This window comes from Brienomyrus brachyistius, chromosome 20 (assembly GCF_023856365.1).
Source record: "Brienomyrus brachyistius isolate T26 chromosome 20, BBRACH_0.4, whole genome shotgun sequence".
NCBI lineage: Eukaryota > Metazoa > Chordata > Actinopteri > Osteoglossiformes > Mormyridae > Brienomyrus > Brienomyrus brachyistius.
Genome location: NC_064552.1, coordinates 3000546 through 3019827, shown reverse-complemented (window position 1 = coordinate 3019827; position 19282 = coordinate 3000546). Strand labels below are relative to the sequence as shown.

The 19282-nt window shown below is 48.0% G+C and overlaps 1 protein-coding gene across 1 annotated transcript; it reads left to right on the top strand.

The window, feature by feature from the left end:
* Positions 1 to 263: 263 nt before the first annotated feature.
* On the top strand, positions 264 to 11157 carry LOC125715804 (transmembrane protein 235-like). Its single transcript, XM_048987753.1, has 4 exons — positions 264 to 481; positions 4990 to 5070; positions 6634 to 6771; positions 10619 to 11157. Exons 1-4 carry the CDS (start codon positions 304 to 306, stop codon positions 10930 to 10932), a joined length of 711 nt encoding a protein of 236 aa, XP_048843710.1. The 5' UTR covers positions 264 to 303; the 3' UTR covers positions 10933 to 11157.
* Positions 11158 to 19282: the final 8125 nt, after the last annotated feature.

Below are 19282 nucleotides of genomic sequence, written 5' to 3'. Positions count from 1 at the left end.
GTCGTTACAGTCGTTGCGCCACTATAAGTCTGGCAGGTGCTTGGTTCAGTGCACATTTAGTCATACACAAAGTGCAAGTGCATTATACTGAGATCTCAATACAAAGCTGAACTCCACATCTCCATAAAGATCTGATTCGTCCCACTAGAGCCCTCAAGTTATTTTGAGAGAGAGAGAAAAAAAATACAGAAAAAAGACTGAATACGGGTGCGGACAGTCCATCTGCGTCATGCCACTTTGCGCTTAGGAAAGTTGCGCGGAAGTGCCGGGGCATCCTTACAGGCGACAGCATCTGGCGGAAGGATGAGACTGAGCTACGGAACCACGGTGGTTACGGCTGGCATCGCTGGCATCATGAGCTTCGGACTGCTGGCCGCAGCAATCGGGAGCGAGTACTGGTACATCATAGTGGTGAACAGACCCAACGAGACTGACTCAGAAGACTTGAATTCCCATTCTGGACTGTGGAGAATATACGAAGGTAAATTTAAGGATACTGATGCTGATTTATAACGCGTGTTACGAGTTAGCAACATAATAGCTATTGTGAGTCTTTAATTGTCAGTGTTAAGTCAGTGTGACGGAAAGAACCGACACAGGTTTGATGCAATCGTTAGTTCTGAGACTAAATTGTGTAATCACCCTGTATTTAAAGGAGTATTCAATTGCAAATATATATTCAATTGCAGATAAACATTCAATTGCAAATATATAGATTGCTTAACTGTGCTGATAAGGGTTTACAACAGGTCTGCAGCGCGTTAAAGTCGCGAAAGATCGCTGCAGCCGAAGCCCAGAAAATGACTTAACATTAGCCTACTCAGTTGGAAAAGGTAATAAAATCAATTAGATTATTTGCCACTACTACAATATTATCAAACTCGCGTAGATCATACGGTATGGTACAGCGACATTGCAGGAGTAAAAATTCCATCGTGACACAGAGTTGAATGTGATCAACTCCGATCAACTGTGATCAACTGTGATACCCGGCTGAAAGTGCCTGTTATTTGTTCAGCTGTGATTTTTCCCGTCTCAGATTCTTGTCGCCGTGATCGCGACCGTTTTGCCATTTGTTTGCTACTAACCCATACAAAATAGCGTTGCGCATTTAGTTATTCATAGTTTAAAATGCTGTTTATTAGGTGTATATGATTTACAGGTGTAGTCTATTTATTAAGATATATTCGCTACATGAAACGAAAAGAATACATAGAACCTGTAGATTAAGACCTGGTAGTCTTACAGAATTAGTAGCACTGGTTTGTTTTACGCAAAAACAATTAAAAGAACTGATCATTGTTTTCGTGTCTCGTAAACGCTAGATAAAATGTAATGTTAAACACTTCATCTCGTACAATGTGAAAGTAAGAAAATCTAATTGGTCCTTCTCCCGACTTCCCTCCGCACTGAAACCTAAAGCACGATTTGAGCCACTCTATAGATACCATTATTTTGCGGGAAGGATAACGAGATATTTAAAAGAGTATAGGCCTACTTTACGGCAAATGAATTACTGCTCTATAATACATACTAGCGTTACTTAATTTGACTCGTGTAAATGAACGTGAAGACTGTAAAGCGGATTATGACAGTGTCCCGCAACCCTCGCCATTATCACAAGGGAGGTTAAGTCAATTTGACAGCACTTAATTATTAACAGTACTTACATTAACGTTTTTTAATGACCTACAACGAAGCAAACGCACCGTGAATTGCAAACTAACAGGCAAAAATAGACCTTGCTACTAAGACACAGACGCCACAATGATGCAAAGGAAGGCATAGTCACGTTACTAACAGTAGGTTGCACACACCGTAAGTATCTGCAGGTGACTAGAGACACGTGAGAATGCGACAAGGATCACGTTCAACACAGGTAAGTACAATGCACGACTTTCAGGGCACGACCCTGATATTTATATTTTTTGTGCTGGGAGATGCACGTGAGCTCCCCAGTAAGGCAGCCATCTTGAAGACGGGCGTTTCTCAATACCAAGAACGCAATGTGCCACACAAAAACGAACTTGGGATGCAGTGATTCAGGGGATTGGTCTCAGTTGGCGAGGATGCAACTGTATCCTTGACATTTGGGGCGGGGCAAGAACGACACGCGGGGATTTTTACCGTCATGGAAGTTAAGGAGCATATGCTGATTACAGTGCGTTGCTGCACCAACCAAATGACAAACAACCTCAGGGACGAGAGCCTGAGTGCAGCCATGCGCCGGACGATACCTCAGCACCACACGAGTCCAAATGGACCAGTGCGAGGTTTTTTCCAGTGACTGGAGTACCAATCCTGCCGCCAGCCCCTAAGTTTCTCCCCTGCCAGGTGGAGGACCTGCTTGCAGGGCTGAATGTAGATTAATGTCATACGCAGGACAAATCCACTGCAGGTTAAGGGCCTCGCTCAAGGGGCCAACGGAGCAGTCATGGAAGAAGGACATAAAATGGGTACAGGAGAACTCAAGTATGGCCAAGTACGCATATCTGAAAAACACCCAGAACCGTTCCATTGCAACATAATACCTATTAAGCATTTCGGGAAAGCTCAATGACCGTAATTGGAAATCACAAGTTGCATGCGATTTTTTATCATATTTTTTATTATATAATATATATATATACACACACACACACACACACACACACGCACATACACACACACACACACACATACACGTCAAAGATGCAATAGGCCCACAATATCAGACCCATTTGTCTTTACGAAGAGATGTTAATTGTGTTTTCCTATTAAATCCAAATACAGTGAGGATAATGCAATATGAAGGAAATTTGTTACATCCTACTGTATGGATTGAATAGTCATGCCGTTATTTAGACATACTGTTTCTCATTAAACTGCGGAAATTTATGGCAGAAGTCCCAGATGGACATTTTCGTTTGTACTTTATCTCTTCGCTTTCACTACATCATTTGGAGGGAAATAGTTCATTTGCGTGTTTTAGTTCCTGGCAGCGTCAGTCCTGGTGATGCCTGCTTGTGTTATTTCCTGTCCTTTAACCCGCTAGCTGTGAAGTCCATATTTCCTTACGCGCATGACCCCTTGTGTCAGTGTAGTTTAGACACACAGACCAGTGGAACTGAATGAAAGACTATTCACCATCCAAAAGGTCCCACTCGGGCAGTGCTTTAAGCGAATGAAGGTTGCTGAAAAGCCCATAAACATGATTCTCTTGCATAACATAACATTTTCTTCTGGGTCTGTGGACCAGAGCCCTTTTAAACTGGCAAGATGTTGTGGTACAGTCCAGGACCGCTACTGGAAAATGCTAACTGGAAATTCAGATGGCATGGGTCCACCACTAGTGTGTAGCCCAGCGTGTTGTGTCCATGTCCATATGGTTGTAGGTTCAAATCCCATGACTAGCAGAGTAATCAAACTGCCATTAGTACCTGAGTGCTCCCGGGGGTGGTGCATGCTGGCGAACGCTGCTTTCTGGCCACAAACTTTCCTCGCTTGTATGCCACATATTAATATAAAATAACAAAACTGCATATTTTACTGAAGAATCAAAGGTTAAATGCCTCGCTTATGGGTTCAACAGCAGTTGCCCTTCTGGGACTTGAACAAGCAACACACTGGTTACAAAATCCATGCTGGATTTTTCCAGTTTCATGTGAAAAAAAAAAATCTTGGTTCTTGGATGTCCAGTTTCATGTGAGGGGTGTCCCCTAAACCCCACCCCTGGGGATTGTGCTTAAATCATTTGGTGTAGGTGGTGAGAGCTGGTCCAGCTCAGGTGGGGGGGGTTCTGGATGGATTGTATGTTCAGAGTGTATGTTAACATATGTTTAGAGGTAAGCGCTGGTGTGACATACCCCTCCAGATAAGGCGGTCGTAACTGAAGCAGGGGATAGGTGCCATTGCAGGTTAAACTTTTTTTTTCTATTTGAAACTGTTTTTTTTTATTATTTCAGTTCGTTTAAGAGTTTAATTAGACGTTTGAGTTTGTTGCACCTAGAACCAGTGACTGGAGACTGACTGACTCTCTGAATAATGATTTTAATGAGCTCATTATGGCCTGAGGCAGAATAGGAAGCAGTATTCATCGTCTGAGCTCGCAGGCACCATTTGGAGGGTTTTTTATGCTAATGCCCGATTAGCCACACAGCTAATAGACTCTAGAGCAGTCTTTTAAAGGCGGGGGGGGGAGGCAGCCTATCCTCCAGATGTGTTTAGTATGAGGTCCCTGAGTCTGCGTCACTGGCTGGGGAAAGAACTGCAGACCTGATTTTCACTTTAATGTATTTGCAATGATTTCTATGCTCTCTGCGAGGTCTGTGTAGATGCCTGGAGGCTTCCAGCCGACGCCGGGTGAATTTGTCCAAGCAGCCAGGCATAATGCTTAAGTTACATTACAGCCAGCTAAAACATGGATTCTGCCGCTGTTAGGGCAGAATCACAGAGGTGTGCGGCAAACGTCGCCCACAATCCCTGTTAGCGCACTCTCGTTAATCTGTCGTAATGGGGTATGACTTTATACGCGAATCTCCTGCAGCTTCCTCGCCACCCTTAAAGATCCCTCAGCATGCCCACGATTACTACTCACCTACATACCTAAATCGCATTTCGAGGTGTTGCATTTTTAAATGTAACGGCGTGGCAGACATTTGCTTCTGAATCCAATTAACCTCGTAACAGTTTGCTTTCCAATGTGATCACCTGACGTGACTCACACAGATATAACAACATCATAGGGATGTGACTGAGAAAAACTAATTAACATTGGAAATTAGAACAAATTAAGGTTTGGGGGATTAATGTGAGAGGTAACTGAGCAGAGGAAGCAAACTCCTTTTAAAACACTTGTAATCACACTGAGACTCAGCATCAGCCTTTCCTAAGCTTTGTTTGGAGAATGTCCCGGTGCATTTCCTGCAGATATTCATGCCATGCATGGGTGATGAGTCGTGGTGCCTCGTAACGCACTGCATCGCTCAGCGTGCTCCTCTCTGATTGCAGGCAAGGATGACGTCTCCTACAACATCTACTCATTTTCTGCAGACACTTCCAAATACTCGGAAACCGAGAAGCATCTGCTCAGTGAGTACAAGTGCGCGCCCTGGCAGCAAGGCGGGGAACTGCATGTAGCGACCATCTCTTCTGGGGGCGCAGTTGAATAGGGTGGACGCCATGTCAGCACTGTAGGTATCATGCAGGGCATCTTAACTCCAGCCCAGTGATGTAGGGATCCGATTATTCAATTCAAAACGTAAACAAGGAAGTGTCACTCTGGGAAGGGGCCATATTACCTGACACACATCTGCCGCCTCCATGCAGCAGTGAAGACTAGCTTTGCTCCATGATATGAGCCCAAACACATGTAAAAAAACCCTAAGCGGATTAACTGCCTCCCATGTACAATCATTCTAGCTGGGCTCTAATGAAAAAGCGGCATTTTGAAACTAACTGTCAGGAACAGGAACATGCGTCTCCTGACTCCCCTAACAGATTAATGAGCCATAAGAGGTCAATCATCAGGTTTCCATGACAACAACATGTGTAGAGAACACATCCATTCAAGTTTTCTATCGTTTGCCTGGTCGAAAGAAAAGTACAGTGCATGGTATCCGCAGGTGGTATATGTGCATGGTATCCGCAGTTGGTATATTTGTATTATTTGGTGTATAGTGACAGTTTTGACTTGTGTATTATCTTTATTCACTGACAGATACTTAATGCTTCTGGTTTGGCTGTGTGTTTTTATACTTGTGTGTTTGCATTTATGTGCAGCGTTTAGCTGTGTGTGTATGTTTAGCTGTAGTTTTGCAGGCATGCGCCTGAATTTGCATCTGCATGCCTGTATGTGCTAAAGGGGCAGTTTATCCCAAAACTGAAAAATGCTACCCAGGTAGCAAGGTGAGACTGATCCGGATCCGGGCCAAATGTTGGTCAGAAATCACCACAGACCCGTAAACCGGATCTGGCCTGGAGTCTTTTTGCACAAAGGACCAATATTGGTCCGAATGCGCGTCCGGGATTTAAAACAGCGAGTGGCTCAGTGGGCTTAAGTCTCTCTGTCTGTGATTCAAACGGTGCTGGTTTGAGCCTCAGTAGAAGGTTCTTCCAATGTACTTGCCAATAAAGTGTTTTTCTGTTAAATGTGCCTCAGACTCATTTTTTTCCAGACTGACTGCAGAATAGTTCTGCTCCCGGATCTTGCCTTAATACACATGGCTGGTGAGTGGCTCCGTGGTCTGAATCTCTGAGCTTAAGAGCCGCCTGTCGCTGGTTTGAGCCTCCGCAGAGGGTGCTGCCCATTAGCTGGCCCTACGCCGTGACCCCCAAGCTGTGGGGAGTAAGATGCAGTCTAGCGAAGGGAAGTGCTCCAATGTACCTGTGCTTATGCGCAAGTGAGGCATGTTTGTTGGTTAAATGTGGTTCAGACCCTTTTTTTCCACAGAGTGATGCAATTCCTGTGTGGAGCTCGGCGTGTGTACAGTTTTGGCACTTTTCTTTTGGGTATCTCTGTGCTTTGTGTGTATAGGAGTATGTGAATATGCCCATGTCTTTGTAGAGTTTATTTGTAAATTTGGCAACACATACCTGTGTGTTCATGCCCTTATATCCCTCGTCTGATTCTGTGCTCTCTGGCGCCCCCCACAGGCCTGCACAAGGCGATCGTCATTCTGCTGCCTCTCAGCTTGGTGCTGCTGGTCTTCGGCGGGATCTTGGGCCTCGTCAGCTCACTGGCCCGGAGCCGCACCCTGCTCTTAGGGACCGCCGCTTACCTTCTGCTTTGCAGTAAGTGCCCGCCCTTGCTCAGGGTGAGACCGTGCGACTGCAGAGCCGTTTTCCCACTCGCCAGCCACCTGAAGGTCTTCATCAGCCCCTGTTTTCATCTCTGCATCTGTGCTTATCACGGCTGCGCACAGCACTACAGAATGTCTTCTGAGCGCTGCTGGAAATAGCCGGACACGCCTGTGTTTTTCTGGACACGGGCAGCTTCAGGCTCCTCTGACAAAAGCGGCTATTTTGGACCACTGTTCCCACAGGGGAAATGGGTTCGCAGATAATCCGTGTGTCGACAGGGTGCCGACTGCTCGTCCTGGGTATTGGCCAAATAGGGGCGAGTGTCCTGCTTGGGGGGGTCGTGGTGGAAGGGGGCCTGCGCTGGGCTGTTAATGTCGACCCGGTCACAGTGAAGCCTCTCATTTTTGCTGGTGGAAAGGGTCACACGTGTTGTTGCCATTTGGAGCGAATTGGTCTACAGGCACCTGCATGTGGTCTCTCTCAGTTCTCTAAGGCTCAGTGGGATGGTTCAAGCACCATAGCACAGGAACCTCCGTCTGAGGAAGCAAGCAAACCCAGGGAAAGATTTTTGTTGAACCGACATTTCTCTACCAGCATTGCAACATAATGATGTGCAGGACTACTGTGCACCCTCAGTTTACTGGTTTCCATTTGATTAGACCATTCAGATAACCAGCCCATAGTAATCCTACCCAGGTTGTGTTTAGAAGTCTTATTTCCCATTGGCTGCCATAAGGGGCCCCTGACTGAACAAGAGCCAAATGTAGGCTGTCAGATGGTTTAACTAAACACAGCAACACCAGCATTGTTAAGATCAAATAACTCTTTGCAATTTTACCTTCAGATACAAAAAATGAAGGAAACATGCACTGGTCTATGAGGAGTTAATTGCTGACAGGCCCTTTGAAGATGCCTGGTGGACTTTGCTTCGTGCTGTTAGCTTCCAAATGAAGCCCTTTATTTACTGCAGCCCCACGCCATATCCCATGATCCTTTTCTGCTGTCAACAATCTGGCGATATCTGTCTTACCTGAAAGAAGTGGGTGTTTTGGGCTGGGAGTAGTTCATAAATGTCTTCTCTGTTATAAGGAAAGGAAAAAGGAATTTCAGTCGGGCATGCAAGTTATTGTGCTTTCTTTAGACAAATAGGAGACCACAACAGGCCATACCACTACAAATGGGAGACCACAGCATGCCAGACCACCATAAACTGGAGACCATAGTGAACCAGACCACTACAAATGGGAGACCACAGCGGACCAGACCACCACAGACAGGAGACAACAGCAGGCCAATCCACCACAAACACGAGACCAAGGTGGGCCAGACCACCACAAACAGGAGACCACCACTCAAGATCATAGCCATTCCGGTGGCCTGTCAGAAGAAGTCCAGGGTATGATGACTATAACATGGTTTGCACACGCAGACACGATTGTGTTACATTTATTTATAGACGTCTGGAATGACCAACATAGCTAAAGGGACATTCAACTTAGGCTGGAAATAATTTCTCATAAATTAATCATTTTTTCATCACCGGGCCATTTCGTTCAGACCCAGGCGTAAATTGCCTCTGGCCTCCTTTGAGGAGGGACCTGTCCGTTCTTTATTTTCTGTTTTATTTATTCCTTCATGGACAGAGACTGTGTGAGGCAGTAAATATCACTGCAATAACTTAAATGTAATGGTTTCATCTGCAGGACCTTGGCCAAGTTAACAGGGGAAGGAAAGTAACCATAAAGCACCCCCCCCACGCCCCCCCCACACGCCCCCGCCACACCGCCGCTGCACGGCTGAGAGCTGCTAAGCACTTTGTCATCCACTCAAACACATTGTTTTTGATTACACAAGGCTTTCTTCCAATTAAATTCCATTGCAATTGGGTAATTTAGTAATTATAATTCCATTATTTATAATTAAAAACTCAATTCAAGAGCCGATTATACGTTCATACCAGTAATACTCTTGAATAGCACTTGAATGATTGCTTGAGTTCAATTGGCAGTACCCACCAGCCAATCATCTTTTCCCCTGCTGATCATGTGATCAGGCGGCTCTGTAGATACTCAGACCCTGTACTCTGTTCTTGACATGGACGCTGCCTTGTAAGGTTAGATGTTAGCTGCACGCGGCCATGTGAGGGACTGAGCGCCAGTGCTCACTTTAACATGCTGAGCTTAAAATGCTGACTCTGATCTGAGTCAACTGTGCTGGGGGACGGGAATCAGGCAGGATGTGCCGGGGGGGGGGGGTCAGGTTGGTTGTGTCGAGGGGAGGTCAGGGAGCAAGGCTGGCTGAGAACCTGCTCCTTAGCGCCGCTGAGCAGAGAAGCGTCAGGAAACGACTCCGGTAACCCAGGCAACTCATGGCAGAAAAAGAAGCATCCGGAGCATCAGCCTCCTCCACCCCTCCAACCGTGGACATCAGCATCTCCAACAATCTTGCCATTCAGCTCACGTATCCGCAAGGTGGGGGGGCATGGGGACCCTCTGAGAAGGTCAAGGGGAAGCTTAGCTCAGAAAAAGCCCCCCCGTATGCCCACTACACGCTGGTTCCCCCCCCTCCCAGGATGGAGCTTAGCTCATGGACATCATGAAGGACTACAGAAACAAGTCAAGCCGTTAGATTCTTTACGCCATTTAGCGTGTCTGCCATCAACTACACTTCAAGAGGGCATGATGTTACGAGGACATTAAGAGGGAAATGATGTGCACCTTAAATGGCGAATGAACCCCCCCCCCGGCACTGCTTCCTCTGCTGGTCAGGAGGACATTGAGGGCCATGTCCATCATTGCATGTCTACACCACGAGGAGGTTATATTTTACACAGGATCTCAAAAAAAATCACCTCAATATCCAATGCTCTTGTCTTTTCATACCCTCATATTTCACATCATGGACTGTCTTTGTCCAAAGTGGTGGGAGGTTCGGAGCCAGCGACCTTTCAACCGCAGTCCTAATCCCCCAGTCTATGGACCCTGTTTTTATCAAGTTGGTTTTGTAAAAGTCTGGTCATTTTGTGCTAATGAAATAAAAGCTGTAATCTGTATGCATCCGGTCTGCATATATCCCCGTCTCTTTACCTTTTGTGCCACTATCAGTTTGAGCAGATTGCTGTGGGATATAAATGGGTGTCATTTCAGACACATCAGACCACACTGCCCCCTTCGTCCCACCCGGGGGACACAGAGACACGTGGACAGAGGCTGCAGCCTCATCAGATCTGTCCCGGGCAGGATGCAGGAACCCTGGAAGCCATTTCTGAACTCGAACCCTTTTATTAACTGTGACCACCAGGAAGTCTGGGGGTGAGATAGTGGGGGGTGTATTGGATCCCCCCCCCTCCCAAAAAAAACCACCTTTATATAGGCTGAGACAGATGGTGGCCTGGTCCAAAGTTCACAACTCCTGCAGTGTAAAAAGAATTCACTGTCACCATGGAGCGGGTGGAGGTCAAACAAAGGTCACTATAAAGGACACGTGGCCAGTGAAGGAGGGAGGGGAGTAAAACACTATTATCTGTGTATTTTCGAGAAGCTACGGAGTGATATTTGGTTTTGTGACTGATCACTGCTGATGCCGTAGCCTGCTAACATAATGATGAAGAGAAGGTTTCAGCAACATGTGAAGAAGCAGGAAGCTGATTGGGGAGAGGCCCTGATGTCCATGGTGGGTGAGGCTACAATGTGCTGTAGATCAACATTTGGTTCCGCCCACTTCTCCGACCCATGATTCCCGTTGAGTGAACCTGAGCAGTGATTGGACGGCGCAGTGTACTCCCGCCCACGGTGGGGTTTCTCCCGCTAATGTCTTCCCTGTTGCTGTGTCTCCCCAGGCCTCCTGACGCTCTCGGGGGTCAGCATCTACATCAGCTACTCGCAGCAGGCCCTGGCGGAGCTGGAGCGGGAGCTGGGCCCGGAGGAGCTCGCCGACGTGGAGGTGTCCTTCGGCTGGTCGCTGGGCGTGGCCTGGCTCTCCTTCTGCCTGGAGGTGCTGGCTGGCCTCCTGCTGCTCCTGGCTGCCAGGCTGGCTTCGCTGCGGCGGGGCCCCGATTTCACCGCCGGCATGGCCTGGGGCGGGCCCCCGGGCCCCGAACAGCCCCCCTGCCTCTCCTACCTGCCGCAGCCCAGCCTCTCTGTCATGGAATAACCCCCCCACAGCTCTACACCCACCATAGATTGCGTCCAAATTCCAGCCATTATTTCACGCAACACAGTCAAGCTCAAGAGAGAAGTCAGATGCTTGCATATGAATGGGGAGCTTCTTCCGGCTTTCACCATCGGCATTTCCACCATCTGGGAAAAGGCAGAGCCCGTGGACCCCATCTGTAAATATCAACTCGTATTCATGCTCCATGTGTCAATAACATAGACAGTAACACTTTCTATGAATGTCATGTCTATGAGAATGCATGAACGCAACTATCTACAGTGCGGTATAGATCCGTGGCCTGTGCTACGAAGTGGGGTTACTGGCTTGTTGGGGTAACTTGTCGGATTTAGGGTACCACAGTTTAAATGGACTTCATATTCGTTCATTTACATTTTGCCCCGACTACCTTAAATCCATCTAGTTACCCTGATATGCCAGTAACCCCGCTTTGCAGTACAGGCCCCAGAGCTTTAAGTAAAGTGTGTTACCTTCACAAGTGGGGTTAGGACAGCTACCACTAGTGCATCCTGGGAAAGAAACAGTTCTGGTGTTTGTTGCGATGTTCCTGGGCAGAACGGCTCTCTGCAGTGAGGGTGGAGACGCGTGGAACATTATGCCCCCTCCAGAGCAGCCCCCCCCCCCCATAACGGACCTTCGCAGCCATGTGTAACCCCACCCCCCGTCCCCCCACAAGCTTGTCTCTCTGAATTATGCATCGCGATTAGCCCCAAACACACCTTCCGCTCGGTAAATATACCTGCGTCGTGTGCTTTTGTATTCGGCTAGATTGTAGCATTTTATTTCCCCATTAATTTGTTTACTCGCCAGACTTTGTGTGCAGCCCTGTCATGCAGCAATTAATGCGTAATTTGTTCCTGGCAGAGAACTGGCACAGAATTCAACCGCATCATCTAATGTGAATGGATTCACATATCGAGTCTCGCTACTGGCTTTAATTCACTGAAATTTTATCACAAAATTGCAGACATCCATTTGCCTGTGATTTGGATGGCTGGACGTCATTGTGTGAACGTCAGGCTCGGCTGAAGAAAATCGTGCAGCTTTACCTCGGAGAAACTCGCAAAACCCACAGAAAATTTCGATTTTTGTGCCTTACTGATTTCAGTGTTTTGTTTATATTTGGTAGGATGCCTGAATGTGGTCACCTGCTATCTGTACAATGTGTTTCTAAGTGGATGCCTGAAGATGTAAGCGGTGTCTCGCTTTGCTAATTAAATCCATATCGCAGCGTCAACTTTGAACTGGTGTTCAGTGGCGTACTGCAGCCTGCACTGAGGGGCTGTTGTCCTCCGTCCTACAGCTGATGTAAAGTAACCCTCAGATGGCGAATGATTCATTTTCGTGTTTCTCTGAACTTCACCTGTGGAAGCCGCTGTGACGCTTCCGGCAACCAGAATAAAACAACATAATGTGTCACATACGGTTTTAGAATTATATTAGTGACCTAAAACTGCATCTGACTACATTTTTCTCCCTCCAGAATGGCTCACATTTCACGTCTCAGGTCTGTAGAAAAATATCTTAATGGATTTTAAAAAGTTTTTTAATGACCTTACATTCATCTGCCTCGCTGGTGCCAGGGGGCACCGGGCAGACATGACCTCAGTTTGCATGACGTCAGCGCCCGCGGGAAAGGATCACCCTGCCTCCCCCCCCAGCCCTGTGTGTGGGCTCCGATCCAGGATCCCAATCAGCAAACTACCGGAGTAATTAGCAATTTTTTTAAGTCCTTTTCTTTATTTGCATAATGAATGCTGGCACACACTGCCCCTGGTGGAATGGGAGCTGAATTGCACACACTCACTCAGAAGGTCATTAAAAAATATACCTGCCATGATTTCCTGGGGAATTAGAAATGCAGACGAAGGACGTGCCAGGGCCGGGCCTGGTAACGAGGGCCCCTTGTTTACCCGCAGAATTAAGGTGACCTGCCACCAAATTTAAGCAACCCGGCACCAGATGAGGCAGCCGAGGGCGGTTCCCAAGGTCGCCTCAGGCAACAGGTGAGCAGCTCGTTCATCACAGGGCCGCCGAGGGCCATGGGGTCGAAGACCGGAAGCAAGTCCCAGCCGGCACGGGGTCAAAACCGGCAACCGCGCGGCGTAACCCGCAGAGTACGGTCACAGTTACAGCATGCTGATGCCATCCCACCTTCCCCAGTAAACGTTCTTACAGGGACACGACCGATCTCAGCATTTGGGCAGACCTCCGCAAACAATCCAGCCGCAAACCCTGAAGCCCCCACCTCATGACACCTTCACCCCCCCAGCGTAAACAGTGCTGAGCCATCTCTCCAGCTCCACAGACAGAGGGACGGATCACAGCCCAAGCCGTACGAACAGATCAGTGCAGGGGTCCCGTGAGCAGGACAGCACCCCCTGGTGAAAGGGATGGCAGTGGCACTGCCGCCGGACGCCCCCTGACTGCCCGCTGACATCATGCCGGCGTCTCTGTATCCACGCCGAGCGGAGGGGTAATATCGGTTTGCCGGGAAGCGGCGCGGCAGAACGGCGGTGTCCGATTTCTGCAGAGCCGGAGTGGATTACAGAGACGCGATAATGCCGGCGGGTGATGGTGACGGACCATTAGACGATGCTCATTAGAGGGATCATGCTGATCGCGGGGTGCGTACGTGCGCGGAAATTGGACAATTAGCCGTAGCACTGGAGCCAGTTCCAGTGAACAGGGACCTGGAACAGGGATCTCGCCAAATTCTGCTCAACACTGTCGCAAACCTCACAGGCAGTGCTAGGGCAGCCCCGCTGAGGGGTCCTTTCTCGGCATTTAGTGATGACCCCTGCTGCTGCCTCAGCTGATGGACACTCTAGACATGCAGCCCAGATCATTACTACAAGGAACGTCACAACTGGTGCTTCGAAGACTGACGGTATGCTGTCATTTGCCAGTGAGGATCATGTGACCAGTTCCTGTTCCAGGGAATCGTGGATAAACTGTCTGGCTAGTTATGCTGGTTGGCCAAAAGATTCCTGTTGCCTGTCTATTTGAACGCAACCAAGTTATTTTTAGAATTTTTCAGATTCGTTTTTGCAAAACAGCTGATGACCGACTCTCTTCTATAATCATCCTGTAAGTGGCTGTGATGCACTGCAGTTTGGCCTGTGAGAACTGTAATGCTTTCCAGCACTAATGAGAGCCAGGCTGCCTATCACTGGCAGCAGTACCTGGTAATGGAGAGGAATTCATGCTTCAGCCTAATTGTCCGGCAGCTTAGCGCAATTAATATGTCAGTCATTAACAATTCATCATGTCTAATTCATCGAATCAAGATCGATAAGGGTTTACAAATAAAGACAGAGAAATGACGTCCCGACATCATCTTTGCAATAGCGCTTCCTGATAAAGAAGAAAAGAAGCTCGTCAATGCAGTAGGAGCATGTGAATATGTGTGAGAAATTCCATCAACGGCTCAAGCGGCACCGCTCCGGTCCAGAACGGAAAAGCGCGCGTGTACAGACTGTGGCCGAGACCCCGTGGGGTTCTGGGCCGCCTTAATTTGACATGGAGCAAAGGACTGTGGGATACGCGCCTACACATCCCTTCACACTGCGTTCTTTCTGAGGTGGGAGTTTGTGGTTCCGCCACCCCCAAGGGGGGGGCTGGTTTATGAACGTACTGTTTAATTAGCACTCGGCTGGCACCTGGGTGAATCGCCATGCCGGGGAATTACTCTGGCCTGACAATTAGCGCATGCCACGCCCCCCGTCTCCGAGGACGCGAGCCGCAGTGCCCCCGGACATGCCTGCCGCTTGTTTTGCGCTCTGCGGCCCTATGTTGGAGTGAGGGTGATAATTGTGCCTTCGCGCCTTGCGTACGTGTCCTTTTCACCGACAATGAGGTTCTCACCCAATCAGGTAAAGCTGGCCGGCGCCTTGTGGGGGGTCCGGCTCGGGGAGAGCAGACACGGAAAAATGAGAGGCACTGGGTGGAAGGTGGCCCCCCCGTGGTAGACAGGAGGGGCCGGTGATGCGACGTCTGCGAGCGTGAGCTGCAATGTGTTCTGGCCGCTTTGGAAAGGATGTGGCCATTGTCACCATGCTGAACGGAACCTCCACACTGTTACTGCTGCAGTCCATAAATCACACACTTGCCCCCCCATAGAAATTTGAGCTTCCTCCACCAGGGTCCTAGAGGAGCACGACCCAATAGAGTTACTCCCTATCTCTGTAATCCTGCACCCCAACAACCCACTGGAATGACAGGCTACAAATGAATGCAGCTTGAATAATGACCCTACCTTCGAGAGCCGAGTCGTAGGGACTCCGACAGCTTCGATGACTGGACCCCGCAGGTGTTTCCATGGTAATCCGGCGAGGCCAAGGGCTGCGGGCCCTGCATAGCAGAGTCCATCACCTCTGCTTTCATGAGCGTGAAGCCTGACTGCTGGGTCACATGTGCCACCCAGGCAAGCCCAGCTATTCATAAACAGGCACTTCATGTAGCCCCAGGAACGAGCACAGACTATCCCAAAATAAACCGACAGTGGAATAGCCAGTCATCATGAAATGCCCCCAGGTGCTGCATGTCCCCCCCCCCACAGGAAGCAGGGTCAACCAGTCCTTGGAGCAGTCAGAGTTTAAGGGACTAAATCATTGTACTCTGAATTACGCATCGGGATTTGAACCAACGACCTTCCGATCACAGCACAAATGTTTTCAGGCGCCCTACAAAGATAGGCAACATCTGCCCTGCTTTTGAAAGGGATGCACGTATCTTAGCGATATAAAAGGATCACAGCTGAATCTCTGGGAACGGACTCTGGCTCCATATTTTCCTTGACATTTATTTATTTTGCAGTCAATTTTGCCCAGAAGTAAACTTGGGCAGCTAATCACATTGCAGCTTCCTCCTTGAGATATTTCTTTTAATAAGCCGACCAATTACCACATCCGAGAATACAGTGTTTGACTCTACCAATCAAGAACAGGATACTTAGAATCAGTTACCAACCAAACCATCCATCTTCTGTACCCGCTGGTCCTGTGCATGGTCATGGGGGTCTGTAGTCAATCCCAGAAGCTACTTTCACAAAGCAGGGATCATCCTAGGGTGGGGCGCCAACCCATCACAGGGCACACACACATTCATACTGACGGACAGTTTGGCAACTCCAATTTACCTTAGCATGTTCTTGGACTGTGGGGGGAAACACCACAATGGCACAGGGAGAACATGCAAACTCCACACTTAGCAGAGACCGAAACCCTGGTCTCTGCGGCGTGCGAGGCAGCGGTGTAAACCACAGCATCACTGCACCTCACCCAACCAAACCAAGCGATGAGTGCTGAACTCTTTCCTTACTAGGACCTTGCTAGGGTTCGAGAACAGGACATGGGAAGCATCTTTCAGGTTTCTCCACAGCCTGCGTGACCAGATCCCTCCCAGTATTAGACTCCAGCACCAGTAAACACATTTCAACTGAAACAGGCAATTGCGGCGCAATTTGCGTAATACCCCCCCCCTCTGTCAACTGTCCCACCACGAGGGAGAGATTGCCTCTTTATCTCTGGTAATGGCTCTCAGATATTAAGGATGGGGGAGGAGGGGGACATCTGGGCAGGCAGCACTGTGACGGTAATAATGTGACAGGAACAGGATTGAGAACTACTGACCTACACTAAGGGCATCATGCTTCATACAGGATTGGGGAGCAGAGATGTTCAGTCCAGTGCCCAAAACTAACTGTCTCTGAAGAGGCAGGCCTGAAAGGCAGTACTGAAAATGAATTGATCATCATTAAATCATTCAATTCAAGTCAATATTTGAATCAGTGGCATCTAGTGATACTCACCAGTATGCAGTACCAACAGGTATTTTCTCTTTAGAGTTCTGGCACCTCTCAATATCTGCTGGTACCGAATAGCAAGGGAAGTACCGGCACCTGATTCCGAATAACAAGGGGAGTAGCGGCACCTGGTACTGAATAACAAGGGGATTATTGGCACCTGATTCCGAATAACAAGGGGAGTACCGGCACCTGGTACTGAATAACAAGGGGATTATTGGCACCTGTTACTGAATAACAAGGGGAGTATCGGCACCTGGTACTGAATAACAAGGGGATTATTGGCACCTGTTACTGAATAACAAGGGGAGTATCGGCACCTGGTACTGAATAACAAGGGGATTATCTGCACCTGATACCGAATAGCAAGGGGAGTATCGGCACCTGGTACAGAATAAGAAGGGGAGTAACGGCACCTGGTGCTGAATAACAAAGGGAGTACTGACCTCTGGTACTGAATAACAATGGGAGTACTTGCACCTGATGCTGAATAACAAAGGGAGTACTGACCTCTGGTACTGAATAACAATGGGAGTACTTGCACCTGATGCTGAATAACAAAGGGAGTACTGACCTCTGGTACTGAATAACAATGGGAGTACTTGCACCTGATGCTGAATAACAAAGGGAGTACTGACCTCTGGTACTGAATAACAATGGGAGTACCAGCCCCTGGTACTGAAAAACAAGGGGAGTGCCAGCAGCTGGAGTTGAATAACAACGGCAGTACTGGTCTCTGGTACTGAGTAACAGAGGCAGTACCGGCCTTTGGTACTGAGTAACAAAGGGAATGCTAGCACCTGTTTTCCCCCATTTCAAGCACTCATGACACCTGCAGAAAATTTTGATTGGGGTGACCATCAGGGGCCGGTGTCTGCAATACAAGTACTACAGCTAATCTCGAAATAAATACTAACATTTCCCCGGGAAGCACAGCATCTTTCATGGTTCTGTTTAGAAAATAAAATAATCAGCATTTCATTTTTATTATTTGGAGGCGGGCTGGCAGCAAAGGTGGCCGCCCCTTAGATCGAGCCCTGGTTTGAATGTGTAAAATTGGACACAGACTAATTATTCAATGCGGGGAAAACCGCAGATGGTGGCAGATTTCAAAAAGCATAGGGATTTAAGCTTTGTCTTTGATGTTCGGTCAGAGAGGGGGTGATGACATTATTTACTGATGAAACTCTCTGGGTCTAAAACTCTTGCAGTATCCAACATCTTAACATTGACTTTGATTAATTTCTTTGGCCGCAGAATTTATTATGGGAATGAAAAAGCAAACGCGCTCCTTTGCTCGCAGCTTGGTGTAAATCTGGGGGTCTGTGATAAGTCCTCATTACGTCTAAACAATAATAACCGGAGCGATAATGAACGAGCGCCTCTGCGCTGTCGCCAAGTGAGCGGCGGACCGGGAGCCGTAAGCTGCTGGAGTTCTGCTGGAGTTTGTCGGTCTGGGCGGATGACGGCTGCGTGCTGCATTGTCTACTGGCTGAATGTCGTCCTGAGAGCAGAGCGACAGCTGCTCTCTTTGTCTAGGGAGAGAAATATGGCGTGAATAGGCGGAAGTATGAATAGATCACTCCATTCATCCAGCTGCTTCTGCTGGACAGGATTGCAGGGCGGATTACTACTATTATTATTATTATTATTACTCAATAAGTAACTTTGCCCCCTGCGCTGCATTCAGATGTTTCAAAAACTAAAAAGCTACGGGAGTAGACTCAAAAGATCTTGCAGGTTTGCAGAACATGCTGCTTCGACATCTAAATAAAGAGCTACTTTATTGACGATTGAGTGTAGTGACTGTTGGTGACCCACAGGGGGCCCCCAAGCCTCAGGACCTCACGCGAATGCCTGGTTTGAATGGTGATAAAATCACAGCTGGCCATGGGTTGTGTGTGCAATTATTCAATTAACAGATTGTAGGACCTTAGTAAAGGTGCTGGGGCTTAAAATGGTACCTAAATGAATCCCAAAAGATTCATTCCACTTCAAACTTCAGTCCACTTGAGCTGGTTTTTAACATGAACACACACACACACACACACACACACACACACACACGTACACACACAGACACAGACACACTCACACACACATACAGACACACACACACACATACATATACACATACGCACACAGACACACACACACGCCTCTGGCTGACTTACACACATCGTCCAAATGCATTTCCTGTCCCTGAACTGCGGCCAAACTCAGCGGCTTCCTCACAAACACGCAGCGAACAGTGTGAGAGACACTGACACCCTCAGATATATTGCTCAGTCTGGCATGGACACCTGGGCTGACACTGACAGATTATGCATTAATAAGCTATGAAGGTGGGTTTCCCACTTCTAGAAAGTCACATGCTTGATTTATACAGCCTGAAGATAAGCTGGGGAAGATCTACAACCAAAAAATATTATTATAAAATGAGATTCAAACACATTTATGTGCCAAGATGATTTTAACCCAAAATTATTTGATGGGACAACCTAAAATATTGGGAATGCTGTT

Excerpts from the sequence above, each read along its gene's own strand:
- LOC125715804 (XM_048987753.1), top strand. The coding sequence starts at position 304 with ATGAGACTGAGCTACGGAACCACGGTGGTTACGGCTGGCATCGCTGGC. Across the intron at positions 482-4,989 it reads ACTGTGGAGAATATACGAAG|GCAAGGATGACGTCTCCTAC; the intron begins GTAAATTTAAGG and ends CTCTGATTGCAG. Across the intron at positions 5,071-6,633 it reads AACCGAGAAGCATCTGCTCA|GCCTGCACAAGGCGATCGTC; the intron begins GTGAGTACAAGT and ends CGCCCCCCACAG.